A 17,289-nucleotide genomic window follows, 5' to 3' on the forward strand; every position below is an offset into this window, starting at 1 on the left:
ACAGAAAAGCCATTATAAGCTTTCGAAATGTTTACCCTTTTCTTTCACGTGTATTATGAATGGTGAAAACGATGAGAAATGGTTGTGTGGGGTGTGTGGAGGAAACCTTATATAAAGATAAAATATCTGGTAGGAAGTGAAATGAGCCAGGGCAAAGACCCATGCTCAGTTCTGGCTGGAATGTTTAAGATAAGGCCTTCTATCGCTTCCAGTAGTTATTCAGACTAGGTCTTTGTCAAGACTTGGGAGGAAGGGATTTGAACACCTAAGAAGCAGCTACTGAAAGTGCCTCGGGTAGGCAACGAAGTGTCCTCCAGAAGGTTTGCCCTAAAAGTCCTATAATCCTTGACCGTTGGGACTGATAGGAGCTGTAGTCCAAACATCTGAAGAGCACCAAGTTACCTAACTCTGCACTCTTGCTCTCTCTCCACACACACACACACACACACACTCACCATTAGTTAGGGTGACCAACTGTCAGGATTTCCCCGGATTTGTCCTGGTTTTTGTTCTTTCCATGGTGTCGGGGGATTTTCTATAATTTTCAATAATGTCCTGGAATGACACACCTTCCTCTTTAAGGCTGCCATTAGCATGGCAGGAGGGAATGACATGCTTTCTTGAGGCACATCATTCCCCCACCCCAAGCTCCAATTGAGGTCTTAAAGGGGAAAGTGGGTCATTCGTGGACATTATAGAAAAGGCCCCAACTGGAGTGGATGGTGGTGGTGCAGAATGAAATCCTTTCCCCTCCTCCACTCCAATCGGGTTCTTTAAGGTGGCGGGGGAATAACGTACTTTCTGCAGGACTCAGAAAGCTGCTTCCCCACACACTAGGTGTCCTCTTTTTTGGTTTCCCAAATATGGTCACCCTACCATTAGTGCATAGAGGGTACAAGTTCTAGAAATGACGAAGGGACTTAAAGAAGGTGGTTTCAAAGATAAGTAATGCCCACACCATGCAGCATTTTGTTTTTGTTTTTTTAAAGCCACCATTTATAAATATTTGGGATTACATGTATATCCTGCCCTTTCTCCAATGACATCAGGGTGGCTGACATGGGGCTCATCTACACCAAGCAGGATATTCTACTATGAAAGTGGAATATAAAAGTGGTGTATAAAAGGCAGGAGCCACACTACTGCTTTATAGCAGTATTGAAGTATATGGCAGAATCTACACTACTGCTTTATAGCGGTATTGAAGTGTCCTGACAACTGTTGGGGCCCATAACACATACCATATACCGCTTTCATGGAGTTGTATCTTGGTTGATGTAGATGCGTCATGGGCCCCAACAGTTGTCAGTGCACTATAAAGCAGTACCACTATATAGCAGTAGTGTAGATCTTGCAGTGCACTTCAATACCACTATTAAGCCGTAGTGTGGCTCCTGCCATTTATATATCACTTTCATACAGCAGGGTTTTGCTATTTTATTGTTTTACTCTGTACAGCACCATGTACATTGATGGTGCTATATAAATAATAATAATAATAATAATAATAATAATAATAATAATAATAATAATAATATCCTGCTTGGTGTAGATGAGCCTATGGATCCGCCTTCCCCTGTAAAGTGGGTTAAGTGGCTAGGGACCAAGAGTAGGCCAAGTTCACCCACTGAGTTTCATGGCAGAGTGAGGATTTGAATCTACCTCTCTATAGCCCAAGCAACACTCTAGGCTGGTTTGCACGATCACAGCTGGGGAAATAAGCCACTGTGGTTTATTTCCTCTTGCTGCATGTGCTGGTCACATGCCAGAGAGATTAGCAAAATTACTCTTAGCAACATATCATGTCATGCGAACCTGGCCAGGGTGGCTTGTTGCTGTGGGTAACAAACCATCCAGAACCCTGTTGCTCAAGCCAACCTGGCAGGGTTCGTGTGACATGACAAACCATGCATGTGACCAGCAGGTACATGGTGGTTAACAAGCCACTGTGACTTATTAACCACCCTGCAATTGTGCAATCCAGGTGCATGACTGCTATAGTGCTATATCACACTAACATGGTTTGCTTGATCACCACAACCACCATGGCTTATTGATTTATCAGCCACAATGGATTGTGGCACCAACAGGTGCCAAATTGTTAATCCAAGCTGCCACTGCTGTTTTTCAATACATGCTAAGGTGGGTTGTTGAGGTGGTTGCCACCCTGAACCCATGGCAGTTTCAGGGTTGTGGGTGGCTTGTCATCCACATGTAACAAGAAGCTATAGTGTAGGGTGACCATATTTGGGAAACCAAAAAAGAGGACACCTAGTGTGTGTGTGGGGAAGCAGCTTTCTGAGTCCTGCAGAAAGTACATTATTCCCCCGCCACCTTAAAGAACCCGATTGGAGTGGAGGAGGGGAAAGGATTTCATTCTGCACCACCACCATCCACTCCAGTTGGGGCCTTTTCTATAATGTCCACGAATGACCCACTTTCCCCTTTAAGACCTCAATTGGAGCTCGGGGTGGGGGAATGATGTCCCTCAAGAAAGCATGTCATTCCCTCCTGCCATGCTAATGGCAGCCTTAAAGGGGAAGGTGTGTCATTCCAGGACATTATTGAAAATTATAGAAAATCCCCCCTGACACCATGGAAAGAACAAAAACCAGGACAAATCTGGGGAAATCCTGACAGTTGGTCACCCTACTATAGTGTGCTCCTGCCATGCCCTAAATATTCAAAATGGCTGCTGCTCCCTCAACAACAAGCTCTGTGGGGAAATTCACCCATGGTGGCTTCTCTTTACATGCGAACTGGGCCACTACCTCTATGCCTGGAGTGTTATTAGAAGCCAGTGAATGGACAGGCATGGTTTCCAAATTTCGCAGATGAAAGTAGTGTACTTGTAATGTCTGGATTCTCATAGTGGGAATCATTGCTATTAGCTGGCAAAGTCCCCATCCCACTTATACATTGTTGATCCTCTCCTCTTTTGTATTGTATTCATTTGTTTTGCATTTGAATAGGCTTTCCTGGCATTTGCTTTAGAGGTAAGTTGGGGTTGGGGTTGATAAATGGACTGCAGCAGTTTAGAGAGCACAATGCTACAATGGATCTGATAGCACCATTTATGAAACTCTCAACTGAATATGTTCAAACATATTCAGCCACATCTAGGTAGGCGGTTATAGGAAGTGGTACGCTTGTATTTTTGTGTCTGTGCCTTTGTATGTAGGTGCTCTAGAGTCGAGATGGGTTTGCCCCAACCCCACTGCTCAGATATTTATTGCAAGGAAGGATACTAGTGCATCTCCAGCACCTCCTCAAAAGGCAAATTACACACTGTCTCTGGTATACTGCGTACACAGTAGTGGTTGGGGATGATGAGAGTTGTATTCCAACACATCTGAAGGGCACCAAGTTGGGAAAGACTGCACCAGAACATTGTTGCAACGACGTGCTTCTGGGTCATAGTGTATACCAAGGGTGGGCAACTTTGGGGATTCTGGGGGCCATTTTGTCCCTGCCCACCCTGACCATGGCCTGTAGTATGCTGGGAGACTCAAATGATTTTTTAAAAATATATATATTTAGAGGGAAAATGGCCAAGGACATCGTCTTTCCCGTTAATTTATTTTAAAAAATTGGATGGGGGCCACATACATGCTATGCTGCTTGGGTGGGCATCTGGATAATTTTAGAACTTGGACTTAATGGTCTTATGAGGACCCCCCTTTAGATGGGCCTGCTTATTATTTCAATTATGAAACACACCACTAATGCTGAATTCCTTCCTCCACTGCACCATTCTGTGTTTTACAACTGTGTTTTACATTCTGTGTTTTACATTCCTGATATGTTAAGAGCAGAAATACACACACACACACACACACTGCCCATGCAGCCCACATGCTGATGCTGGGCCTGTTGGCCACTGGGCCTCTCACTTGCTGCTCTCTGGATAGTGGTTTGGGACACCCCCCACCCCACCCCAACGGGCTGCAGCGCTCTGGCCCTGAGAACCAGCGCTAGCTGCAGCACTGGGTACCACTGCAGGAGGCCAACCCTGCATCTGCAATTCCACTGCAAAAGTCAACTCAACTCTGCTTTTTTTGTAATCATTTTTTTATTATAAGCTTACCAAAAAAAACCCATACCAAAAACCCACAAGTGTAATTACATAGTTTAAAGGCCTTCATTTCAAATATTACAACATTCTAAAAAAAAAAAGTGGGGGGAAAGGAGTAAATTACAGGTAAACTTTGCTAACAATAGAAGATAGAAGTCCATTCGTGAATGGAGCCTGCGTACCATTCTTTCAAATGTTGCTCTGCTTTTTAACTCATTACAAAAAATAGTTTTCCAAAGACTATCACCTCCAATATCAGTTTTTCAAAATATTGTTGCAAATTTCTATAGGATGTGTGAGATCTTCTTTCACTATCCAGCTCAGTTGTAGTATCATAGTACCTAGGAAGCTGCCTTATAAAGTCAGATCATTGCTCCGTTGGCCCTTGTACTGTTCACACGTCTACTAGAATCAGATCTCCAAGGTCTCAGGCAGAGGTTTTTCTCATCACCTGCTACCGGATCCTTTTTAACTAGAGAAGGCAGGAATTGAATCTGGGATCTAGTCTGCATGCAAAGAAAGCCTGGGCTTTACCCCCAAGCTACAACCCATTTTCATAGTCTAAAAAGCCAATAAACCTCCTCCTATCTGGGGGAAGGGGAAGAACAAGACAATATTAGTCTAGCTGATAGGAGTGCAGGAAAATCTTAGGATTTATTGATTTATTTGTTCCATTTCTATACCGTTCAATAGACGAAGCTCTCTAGGCGGGTCACAACAATTAATACCAGAAATTGCAGCATAAAAATGTAAAATTTAAAAGTTTAAAACTACAGTAAGTAAAACCAGAATAAAATCTAGGGGCAGCGCAGAGATATAAAATACAATAACAGATTTTAAAACAACAGAACTGAAAGACTAAAATGCTTTCAGAAATAAGGTCTATACTTGGTGCTGGAAAGGGCATAATATAGGTTCCAGGCAAGCCTCTCTAGGAAGCTGATTCCATAACCAGGGTGCCACAGCAGAAAAGACCCTCTACTTGGTAGCCACCTGCCTCATTTCCTTTGGCTGGAGCTGCCAAAGAATGTGAATCATAAAATTCTTCCTCTTCCATGTCATCTCAAGACTGACTATATGCAGACAGCTTGTCTACAGCATCCAGTCAGCCTCGTTTCCTCCTATTCCACCCCGCCATCTTGCTTTTTGAAACCTCCTGCCTGATGAAGAGATCTGGAGCTCTCAAAAGCTTGCACATTTTTGTGCGATTTTTGAGTTGGCCCAATAAAGGCATTGCATTATATGGATTTAGGATTTGAGGTCATTCTGAAGCTTTCTTAAAACTCAAAAATGGTTGCACTGTGTTTGGCTCATTGCATTGGGCTGCGGTCTGCAACAGCTATGGGCCACAAAATATTTCCTTGTTACTGTTGTTTTAAAAGCAAAGTAATGGAATTCCGGGGGGGGGGGGGGAACAGACTAATTTGGCTTCCTGCCAAAGGCCCCTCAACAATCCCAGGTCCTGCCTGAGAAAGATCCCTTGATACACATTCTATTTACGAACATGTTTGCCCACCCCCTCTCTGGGGCCCCTCTTGGCTTGTGAGTGACAAGAAGGTGCTGCAGTGAAGCGGAGCTATTTATAAGGATTGAAAGTGGAGCCAACCATGATAAGAAATGGCGTCCGAGAGGGGGGGGGGGCTGTTTGTTTTTCAAACCCTCCAGCAATGTGTGCGTGGGATTCTTGTGCTGAAGGGCTCAGCAAACAGCGCATAAATCCCAGGAGCAGGCTGCACGGCTGGAAAATGTCACCTCTTTATTTGCTTCCTTTATGTCCTAAGTGAGCACACGACTTTATAGGAAACAGGTGGCTCTGGAAAGCACCACCCTCCTTCCACTGCCAGAATAATTTGTTCCTCAGATCAGAGAGGCGTCCTGTGAGACCCCTTCTCTCCAGCCGTGTCTTGTTACGACTGGATCAAACCTGCTAGCTCCGAAACGAGCGGATTTGCATTGCGGTGGATTGTGGGCTGTATTTATATAAAGTTAAAATTCTAAACTCATCTGGCCCTGAAAAGTTCACTCGACATAAGCGGTTAAAAGCGTTCTAAGTAGCACAATGGCAATATAGTTAGGTAAGCCATTGGAAGAGATGATGGCTAATGGTAGACTGGCCATGTGGTCTACCTTACAGAGGACAGTCCTCTATTTGAACAGTCGTTGGGCCCAAGACTGGTTTAAAGATTAAGAACCAATCTGTAAGAAGGGATAGCAGTCAGGGTTGACCATCAGCGCTTAGCCCCTAGACTGAGAAGACACACACAACATGGAAATAAGTACCGTATTTTCTGGCGTATAAGACGACCCCCAACTTTTGAGAAGATCTTCCTGGGTTAAAAAGTCATCTTATACTGGGCGTATAAGACGACCCCCAACTTTTGAGAAGATTTTCCTGGGTTAAAAAGTAGTCTTATACGCCAGAAAATACAGTAATCTTAATTCTGTATCTCTCTACCTATAAAGTAGATTCTGCAAATTCTGTGCATATCTGTTTCCTTGCTTGTCCTCTTTTTTTGCTGATGCATTTCCTCTCTTTTTGGCGATTTGTAAGTCGCCACTCTACTAAGGTGCTTCTCTTGAGTCCCTTTTGCTCTTCTAGAACAGGCACAGGCAGAAGGTAGGTCAGAATCATAAACACGTAGATCCCTGCGCGTTTTGCAGTGGATCGCCAAGAGCAGCTTCACAAAAGCAAGTAAAGTTGTGGGTGTAAAACAATCAAACAGATTAAAAAAACCTTCTACCATAGCTGGCCTTGTGCTAACCAAATCTCTCAGCCTCAGTTGTTCCTCACCAGTAAGATAGGAGTATTGATTGATTGCCTTTGGCCAGATCTTTGTCCAGCTCTCTTGGCCAGTTTGAGTTTTGTGTCAGAACCCCTGCTTTGTAGGGCTCATCTACACCAAGGATATTCCACTATGAAATCTGTATATAAAAGGCAAGACCCACACCAAGCAACATATAGTATATGAAAGCTGTATATAGTATGTCTCAATGGGCTCCAACAGTTGTCAGTGCACCTCAATACCGCTATAACGCAGTAGTGTGGCTCCTGCCTTTTATATACCACTTTCATACCACTTTCATAGTGGAATATCCTGCTTGGTGTAGATGAGTCCTCAGATGTAGAACGCTACTTGTTTATGCTGGCCGTCCCAGTCGGGTAGCTACCTAAGCGTCGCCAATAAAAGGAGAAAAGAGGGCACCAATTTGCATATGCTAATTTCTATGTACAAATGGAAATTTAGAAATTATAACTATAATTTAAATAAAAATACAGTACATCTCATCATAGCGAGTGTGACTGCTCAACCTGCTGTCCAGGTGCTGTGGATAGACAACCTCAAGGCACCAAGCCTCGCCTTCTTACAGGTCTTTGACTTTAAACCAGCCTGGGCAGCCCATGGAACAGAGGACACCTTCAAATAGAGGACAATCCTTTTGCAGTCCTTCAAACAGAGGACTGTCTGCTGTAAAGTAGAACACCTGGCTATCCTATATCCCAGCATACATGGGCTAAAACTGAAAGTTGGCTATGTCCCTCAAGACACCATTTTGTGTTTGGTTCTGCCCCCCAGAGCCTCCATTTGCAACTAGTTAGAGTTGGTGGAGCTTGCCTAGTCAAAATAGTAGATCTTGGAAGAATGAAATCTATCCACTCCTGTTCTAGAAACAGGAACATATTTCTTCGATTCAGTGGTAATGTTAAAGAAATTTTAAAGCATCAGCCTGGAAAATGAACACAACAAACAGATTAATGTTGGTAGAGTTGTGCTGGCAAACTAGGCTGTTTTCACATGTTGCTAATAAATGTTTTTTAGTTAGGAATGCATCATTTTCAGATGATGGGGCAGAAAAGTGGAAAAGAGGCACTTTAAGACTTCTGGATTGGGATTGGGCATCACGGTTTTAAAGTGGTTCTCTGGTCCTTTCTGGACGAGCGGTCTTAGAAAGAGGTGCTGGGAGACTTCTATTCCACCCCATGGCTGTTAGCCTGTGGGGTGCTGCAAGGTTCTATCTTGTCCCCCATGCTTTTTAACCTCTACATGAAACCGCTGGGAGAAGTCATCAGGAGGCTTGGACTGAAGGGTCATCAGTATGCAGGTGATATCAGCTTTACCTCTCATTTCTATCTGCACATCCCAGGAAGGCTGTGGAACTCTTGAACCAGTGTTTGGAGGCTATTTGGGGATGGATGAGGATGAACAAGCTGAAACTTATAGCTTCATCCCATGTACCTGTTTCCCTCGAATTATCCCCTACAGCGCTAAACTGTCGCTTTTGTTGTTGTTGTTAGCTAAATCACACCCTGGGCGGCAGCGCTCCTAAGATCTTTTGCATACCAGGAAAAGGGTTTAAGGGGGGAAATGTAAAAAAATCATTAAAAAATCAACGTATGACCCAATCTGATTCAAATTTGGTATGCTTAAAGCTCTCCTTAATATCTTTTACTGTGCCAATTTTGATGCCTTTCTCTTTAAAATTTATGCAGATGTAACATTTGTTTAATCTGAAGTTTAAGAGTATCAAATCCTGCTCCTGCACCCCCAGTGGCCGCTCAGAAAACAACAAATGATTCGCTCCAGAACTAGTACCAAAATAGGTTGGGTCTTTTGCCTTTGAAGCACAATTAAAGCAGGATGCATGGGAGTACTTCACAGTCAAAGCAGATTATAAACTGGAAAACTTCAGAGTACTTCACAATAAAAGCAGATTATAAGATGGAAAACTTCAGAGTCCTTTGCAGCAATTCGCAGTGACTGCACAGTATAATGCTGGTGTGATAAAGCTCTAAATTAGAAACACAGGAAAATAAAACCAGCCCTTATACCTCTGTAGTTATAGGGATGAGGGCCAGGAGAGGACTTCTAATATAGGGATGGGCAGAAGTTAGATCTCCAAATGTTTTGGACTTCAACTCCCAGAAGCTCCTGCCAGCATGGCCAATGGTCAGGAATTCTGGGAGCTGAAGTCCAAAATATCTGGAGATCTACTTTCTGCTCACCTCTGCTCTAATACCCATGAAAAAAATGTATCAACTGAGGAAAAAATGGCTTGAAAGGTGGTCTTAGTGTCGCTTGGATGTTAACAACTTTCATAAATGATGCATTGGTGTTTTGCACACGACACTAAAATGACTTTGAACTTAATTCGCACTGTTTGCATTTAATTAAAAAAACAGAATTGAAGTAAAGATTTCTACAAAATCCATTTTTGGTCCATTACAATGAAATTACAGTGTAGGTTTCGATAATTAACAAAAATCGCCCACTTCCCTGCTAATAATACTGAAACAATAAATCCATTTCTCCTTCAAACTGCTGTTTCCAAGGCTTTGATGAGGCCTTCTTTGATTGTTAAATGGGTATTTGCACCCATCTTTTGAACGCTGTAAATATAGAAAGCATAAGGAGAGGCGTTTTAAAATCAAATGCTCTTCGTAGCTAGGGATGTCAGAGAAATATGCAGTAGATTCAAATGAATTTGGATTTCTATGAATCTGATGTGCAGATTCTGCAGTGGATTGAATTGTGTGGGATTTGTGGACTTGCAAACCATTTTTTAAAACTTTCTGGAACTGAATACAAATTTAGTCATAAAATAAAATTGGGGGTGGGGGGGAACCGCCAACTGAAAATGCACATTCCTCCCCATAGGCTAAAGTATAAAAAGGCAGATTCTGGGGAGGATTTGCAAAAGTGCACATTTCCTAATGCAAATGCACGTTCAGGAAATTGAGACAAAATCCTATTCCGTCAATGAGTGAATGAAAGATACCTGACAATCTACGAAGCACAGATGGAAGGGATTTATCAAAATACGTACATCGCCTAGTCCTAGCTAACGTAGATTTTTCCTTTGCATTGCAGATGCTAGGAAATTCCCCCCTCGGGATTTAACCTTCTCTTGTGAGAATTATGGGTTGTAAAGCACAGATTCAGCCATTTTTCTACCCAGAAGGGCTACAGCGTGTGATCAGACTCGATGCTGACAACCACATGATCTGCATGCTTGTTTTTTTCTTTACCAAATAGCAGCCAAGCTCCACATGATCCGGATCAAGAGGGGAGAAGGATTTAACCCTTTCTCTCCTGCCACACTCCTGATGAAAATTGCTGCCCCTAGGTTCTATTAGCCATAGGAGGGAAGCTTTCATTGGCACCAATGGCAGCCATGCTCCCTCTGGTCAAATTGGGATTGGGGAGGGGCAAAGGTTAAAGCTTCACCCACTATCTCTCCACTCCCAATCCAGATCCTCCTCCATGGCTGCCGTTTAGTAAAGACAAAACAAGTACGCAAGCGCCAGTCACGAGATTATCACCATATCTAGTTTGGCCCCAAGAGGTGCACATCCCAGAATACACCTCAAGGGTAGGCATGGTTGGACAATTGCCAAGGGCCCACACCCCAGCAGGGGCTCACTGACAAGCCCCCACCCCACCTGTACTATCTGCTCTTCACCTTTACAACCTGCTTATTCACCTGCCTCTCGCTTTGGCCCAGACAATGGTGGTGCTGAGTATGGAGCGGGAGATGCCACTGCTGACTTGCTCACTGGCTCTCCGCCTATCTAGCAAGCAAGTAGTAGCAAAGAGGAGAAAGAGGATGAGGAGCAATAGCAGATGGTGACAGTGGCAACGAGAAGGTAGACTCACTGAAGAAAGGGCCCATTGAGGTGTCTTGCCTGAGGGCCCTCAAAAACCTAGAGCTCCTGCTGCCAGGATGCCTTGCGCAACTTTACAGATGGTGCTGCTGGGTGAACCTCTCAGTATATAGACTGCTTGGTGACCCAAAAATATTGCTGTGTAGTGTATCATCATGCCCCAAATTCCCAGTTGCTTGTCTTTGAGATTAGAGGAGGCTCTTTGCCCATCTGCAGATGCATGGAATAACCATCGTCAGCCAAAGCATTTTGCAGGACTATGGTTCCAGGGTCCACCAGCAGCTTCCAAAAGAGATGTCAGGTCCTAACGTTGACAAGCCCAAGTTCAAGTGAAGCACTGAGGCCGTTTCCTCTAGCTGGGAAAATGAATCATGCAACCGTAAGTGGAAGGTGTGGGTGCTGTTCTTCTGGAAAGGGATCAACCTGTAAGACAGACTGGAGCCCAGTTAATGAAGTGGTATTAGGATGGCCTTGTGGCCTCTTTGAAGGGCTGTCAGAGGATGGTCCTGTATTTGAAGTCTCCCTGTATTTGATGAGCTGTCTGGTCCCAGTCTGATTTAAAGATCAAGAACCATCTGAAGGGAGAGCAGCAAGGGGCCTTGAAGTTGCCCATCAATACTAAGTACCTAAACAATCAGGTCACCTGCTCACAGCCTTCCCCAGTATCTTGAGATGTAATGTATTTCAATTTCAATTATAATTATTTCTAAATGAGTATGTATATACATGAATTCATTTGTACAAGGTTTATGCAGATCTGTTTCATCTTTTGTTCTCTTTTTCGCTGATGGGAGTTTTTCTTTGTTGTCAATATATGAGTGGTCACTCCAGATGGTAAACGTGTGCCTCTGTTGTACCACTACTGGGGCAAAGTACACATTGCTGTATTTCCCACCCCCCTCCGTCAGCCGGGGTGGGGTGGCGATTTTGATCAGGAAAATGGCATTGTAGGGGTGGGGAGAAGGTTAAAATTAAATAATCCCCCCACCACAAAATTTTCAGCTCACCACAAGGCTGCATTTTGATAACAAACACACACAGTGTGGTTTAAGAGCCAGTGTGGTGTAGTGGCTAGAGTGTCAGACTGGGAGTCGGGAGAACCGGGTTCTAGTCCCCACTTGGCCATGGAAACCCACTGGGTGACTTTGGGCCAGCCACAGACTCTCAGCCCAACCTACCTCACAGGGTTGTTGTTGCGAGAATAAAAATGGAGAGGAGGATTATGTACACCATCTTGGGTTCCTTAGAGGAAAAAAGGCAGGATATAAATGAAATAATAATAAACACACACACTGTTTGGTGATCCAATCACAGACCTGCCATGTGAAGTATAGTTCTAGGATTTCCAACATTGGTGCCCCACAACGTTTTGTGTGTGTCCATGACATGCTCTCAAAAGTCTAGATGTGCCCACTAACCCAAGAAGGTTGGTGGATCCTGTTGTTGCTTGTTCTCCAACTGCTGATGAGGGTTTACAGTGAGGAAATGCTCCTTTGTTGAGTGAAAAGTGGATGAACCATGCACATTAAAAACTAGCATATCAGGGGGAGGGCTAAGGTAAAATCCTCTCTACTAGTTTTCTATGTGAAAGGACTTTTTTCTTTAATTTAGTATGGAGTCATGTATTTTATATTTGGTCATATTACTCCTAAACTGCCGTCTAAAATGGTACAGTCTCGACACACGTTTACCACTTGGTTCAGAGATGATAACTTGGCCTCAGTGTCTTCTAGGTTCTTCCAGTGCATGCTTGTGCGGAACAGTGACCAAAATGTCCTCGTAAGAGCTTCCCATCCCATCTGTTCCAAGCTCTAGCAAAGAAGATGTGTGGGAAGAGGGCTCAGAAAGATCAAGTCCAATCTGGTGCAAAGATGTTTGTGCTTTAATCCTCCCCAAGCAGCAGCCTCCATAGGACATGCATTAAAATGGACTTGGCACACACAGCCCACAATTCACAGCATGGCCCTGTGTATTAATGCAAACTTGTGCCGAGGGTTGTACGAGTTCCAGGAACCATTTGGAGACCCATCATTGAAAATGGAGCGGTCCATCGAAGATTTCTGATGATGAATCATCTCTTAAACGAACCAATTAAAGTTGCATAGTGCCAGAACCTTGATATAATGCCCTTTTGGGAGGCTGGGAAAAGCATGAGATAATATACAAAAGCTACCATGTCCTAAAAAGAAAGACCATTTTAATAGTTTTTTCAATTTTCTAAGTAGCGTGCCAGACCCCAAAATAGCCTAAAATAAATATAGTGTAGTGCTAGAGGTTGGGACTCAGACAGGAGAAACCTGGGTTCAAATTCCCACCAGCACATAAAGCACATCAGGTGACTTTGAGCCAGCCATTCTCTTGATCTCGCTCTCTCACACACGTAGGGTGGTGATGTGTCTTGCTTTACAGAGGACACTCCTCTATTTTAAGGTATCCTCTGTTGGAAGGGCTGTCCGGTCTAAGTCTGGTTTAACTTTAAAGATAAAGAAGCTTCTTCATCAGGAGGTTCTTTATCTCAAAGTTGCCCATCAACAGTTAGCACTTGGACAGCACATTTGCTCCCACTGTGGTGAGGGGGAAATTGCATTTCTATTTCCTTCTATACATAAAAATCACATGCAAATCTTACACAAATCTGTGCCCTCTTTTTTCTTGGTGAAGTATTTCCTCTTTCTTTTTTTGAGGTGTGTAAGTGGCTATGCTACTCGCACTATCCTACCTTACAGGGCTGTTGTGATGATAAAATGGGCATGGGGACAATGGTGTATGCCACCCCTGAACTCCTTGGAGAAAGGGTGGAGATGCGTAAGTGGCTATGCTATTCGTACTGTCCTACCTTACAGGGCTATTGTGACAATAAAATGGGAATGGCGTATGCCCCCACTGAGCTCCTTGGAGGAAGAGTGGGATTAAAAAGAAGTTATAAATAAATATAAATGTGCAGCTAACTTTCAATCCTACTGATTGAGTAGCTAAAGCTTGAGATCAGCCCTCCTCAACCTGTTTTGGCTGACCGCTCCTAGCCTTCCTGACCACTTGCTATGCTGCCTGGGGCTGATGGGAGGTGAAGTCCAAAAGATCCTTAGGGACGACAGCTTAGGGAAGGCTGCTTTCGTTGATGGTTCCTACCGATTCGGCGTGTTCTTAGTGCCCCTCCTAACGACATCTCTCTCTACTACTACTACCGCATTCTTTACCCGGTTCCTCCTAGGACTAAGCCCTCTTGGCTCAGATTAATCCCCCGCCTCTGCCATTGGACAGGTGGGGCAGGTGCGTGGGGCGCAGGGCTGGGCCCGCCTGGCCAATTGCAAATTCCAGGCAAATCTGCAGCTGTCCGCCTCCTTGATCGCTCTTCGGTTTTTTAAAAAGCCCCCCAAACAGCTGAAAGGCGCAGAGACGAGCTCCGAATAAGGGCAGAGGTGGGCCGGGGCGAGGCTGATAAGAGGGTGGCCAATCGGAGAGCCGACGTCTGCTGTGGTTTCTCCTCATTGGCTGAAGGGAAAGCACAAGGGATGCCTTTATAGTCCTGGGCCATGGGCAGAGAGAGAGAGAGAGAGAGAGCGCGCGAAAGAAAGGGGGTGTGCGTCCCCCCCCCCTCCGAGCATCCCAGCCTGGCAGAGATTCTGAGAGGTGGCAGGGGATGGGGCCCGTTGGTGTAGGTGGGTAAAATCCCCCCCCCCGCAGGTTCTTGTTGGGACACTTTAAATTAGGGGTTTGGGAGCCTGGGTCCTCCGATTCCCTGTGTAGGGGGCGCGGCGGCGTTGTTAGTGCGAGAGCGGTGGAAAAGCAGGACTCCTGGGTCCTTGAGGAGGAAGGGAAGGGGTGAGCCTAGCATAAAGGTGGGGGCTGGAAGTCTGTTCCCTCCCTCTCTCCCTCCTTCCTGTCTTTTAAGGACGGGATGCTAGACTCTTGGATTTAATGTGAGTGGGATGAGCTGGGAAATCCAAGCCCCACTCCCCACTGAGCTTGCACCTCTATGCTGTAGGCAAATACCTTCCCCTATCTCTACCACCACCACCACCACCACACACACTTTAAGCTTCAGGTCTGTGGCATGGAGATGTTAATGCTGCCCCCACCCCCTGCAAGATTGTTAATGCAAACAGAGCACCTGCCAGATATGGTTGGACTACAATGGCCATCACCCCACTTGTCCACCTGCATTGGCTAGGTGATGTACTTTAGCACACATCCAGAGGGCACCAGGTTGGGGAAGGCTGTTGCAAGATGAAATCTCTGCGGGGCACTTTGAGCACAGAAGAAACATTCTTCTTCCTTGCCTTTCTGAGAAAGGATACTTGGAAGCTCTGGAAAGGAGATCAGCGTATTAGGAGGCGGTTAGTGGATGATGGGTGGTTCTCTGAGAGAGGAGTTGGTGTTCATAGGTGGTGCAGGTGACGATAGAGGCCTGGCCCTGCTCTACTCCTGGAAGTCCTGCTTGACTTCTTTTTCATTTTAAAGGCCTCCATTTGCTCGCTGGTGATTGTGCTTCCTAGCTTCACTGTCTTTCTGCTTTTCCCTCCCTGCAGGGTAGTCCGGATGCCGCAGTGCCACCAGCGGATGCCATGACACAGACGTTCCCAGCTCAGTACCCTCCGCCACCACCCCAGGCCCGGCTGCCTCCACAGTACCATCTCCACAGCACCCCTTCAGAGTACCCGTCCCCCACAGCATCGGATCACAGCCTACGCATCTTTCCTGAGCAGGGGCCGGCTGCGCCAGAGGCCTTACCACTGCCCCCACCTCCTGCGGTAGGTGATGGTTGAGGGGCGGGCTGGCTGGCTTTGCTCTGGCAAATGTCAGTGACTCCGTGGGGGAAGGTTTGTTTTCTGAGGCAGTTATGTGTGTGGGGGGTATTGCTATGGGTCCCAGCCAGGTGTCTGCATAGCGACCCTAACCATTTGGTGCTAGATCAAGATCTAGATCAAGGAACCCTGCCTGGTGTAGAAAATATGGCGAGCCCAGAGAATTGGGTGGCCCTTATTTCCCTTCCCTCTCATCCTCTGCCACGTCTTGCATCCCAAACAGAAGCTATGCAAGGGCAGTGCTGCTTCCTGTTATTCCAGAAGCCTAAATTCCAGGGTTCTCTGGGGAAAGGGTGACATTTATCGGGGTGTGGTGTTTGGCAAGTGGGTTTTCTGAAAAGGGTCAGGGACTTAGGATGGGGATGGTTTAAAGCAGGGCTTGCACTGAGTGGGTGGGCAGGCGTGCAGGGCTTTGCTTGGGTCACGGGGACAATTGCTTTTGCCCCAGAGTCCATTTGGATTTTCAGGGTTGAGCCCTGCCATACGTGAAGTAATAAAGAAGAATGTCTCTGACCATGTGCAGAGAGTCTTTCCCTGCACCACGAAGTAAACCACAACCGGCTCCTATGCTGGTGGAGTTAGAGAGAGGAGTGGAGTGGAGGGGGGGGGCCTTGCAAATTTTTGGGACGGGCAAGGTCTGTGGTGCTCTTCACTTACAAAATATTGCACAGGACAGCCGTTGGGTTCCTGTGAGATTCGTGTGAGATTTTGTGTATAATGCAGGTAGGTGTGTGTGTTTGTGTGTGTGTGTGTGTGTGTGTGTGTGTGTGTGTGAGAGAGAGAGAGAGAGAGAGAGAGAGAGAGAGAGAGAGACACGGTGGGGGTGGGGGACGAGAAACTAGGCAAACACCTGTTTCTCAGCCGTTCTGCAATATTACAAATACTTGGTCCAGCATCCCACATTTTGGATTAATTCCAATCAAAATGGAAAAATCCATCTCCCTCAAGATCCCACCCATCTCATTGGAGGCCACAGCCTCCAGCACCATGAGAACCCCTTGTTTCCCAATTATGTATCAGATTTTCCCCCCGTGATCTCCACATTCTCACCAGCCATGAGCTGATTGCCTGTCTTCCTCTTTCATTCAAGCCACAAGCTCCCCACTCCCCGCCGCGTAGGCAGTGCCGGCTCCAGGTGTTTGGGGGCCCTTGAGCAAGGCGCTCTCCATGGGCCCCCTCCCTTTGTGAGTCTGCCTTCTCATTGCCCCCAGCTGCTTTTGCTTCTCCCCCTCTTTCTCCTTATTGCCACCACTTGCTTGCTTGACAGGCAGAGAGCCAGTGAGCAGATGGGCAGTGGCATCTCCTCCTCCTCCTCCTCCCCGCCCCCATTTCCTGGGCCAGAGCAAGAGGCAGGTGAAAGTCGCAGTGGCGAAGAGGAGGAGAAGTCCAGGAAGCTCTTGTCAGTGGGCCCCTGCTAGCGTGTGGGCCCTTGGCAGGTGACCAATCATGCTTACCCTTGATGCCGTCCCTGCCTTATAGTCCTGGCTCCATGGAAAGCAAGAGGCTTCACCTGAACACACAAAACTTCTTGGGTCACCTTCCCTCCTGCAAAATGCACACACAGCTGAAAACTGGGGAAACAATGTCCCTGCCTTGGGCTTCCTTTGTGCTAGGGCTCACCAGGGATAACCCCCTCGAATCTGTGTCCAGTCCTCATGGGCCATGGTGGTTTGGATGTCATGCAGCCTTGTGGTGCCTTGTATCCTCATATCTATCTGTTCTGCACACTGGAGGCACCCCTTGCACTA

At 45.9% G+C, this 17,289-nt stretch overlaps 1 protein-coding gene across 2 annotated transcripts in view; it reads left to right on the top strand.

Moving 5' to 3' along the window:
* Positions 1 to 17,289, top strand: part of LOC134406531 (RNA binding protein fox-1 homolog 1-like) — a 42,588-nt gene that overhangs the window by 1,955 nt on the left and 23,344 nt on the right. For both annotated transcript variants that reach the window (XM_063138002.1, XM_063138003.1), the window contains exon 2: positions 15,266 to 15,487. In XM_063138002.1, coding sequence (XP_062994072.1) covers positions 15,266 to 15,487 — 222 coding nt within the window. The remainder of the gene's footprint in view (positions 1 to 15,265; positions 15,488 to 17,289) is intronic.

Source organism: Elgaria multicarinata, chromosome 11, assembly GCF_023053635.1.
Source record: "Elgaria multicarinata webbii isolate HBS135686 ecotype San Diego chromosome 11, rElgMul1.1.pri, whole genome shotgun sequence".
Lineage (NCBI taxonomy): Eukaryota > Metazoa > Chordata > Lepidosauria > Squamata > Anguidae > Elgaria > Elgaria multicarinata.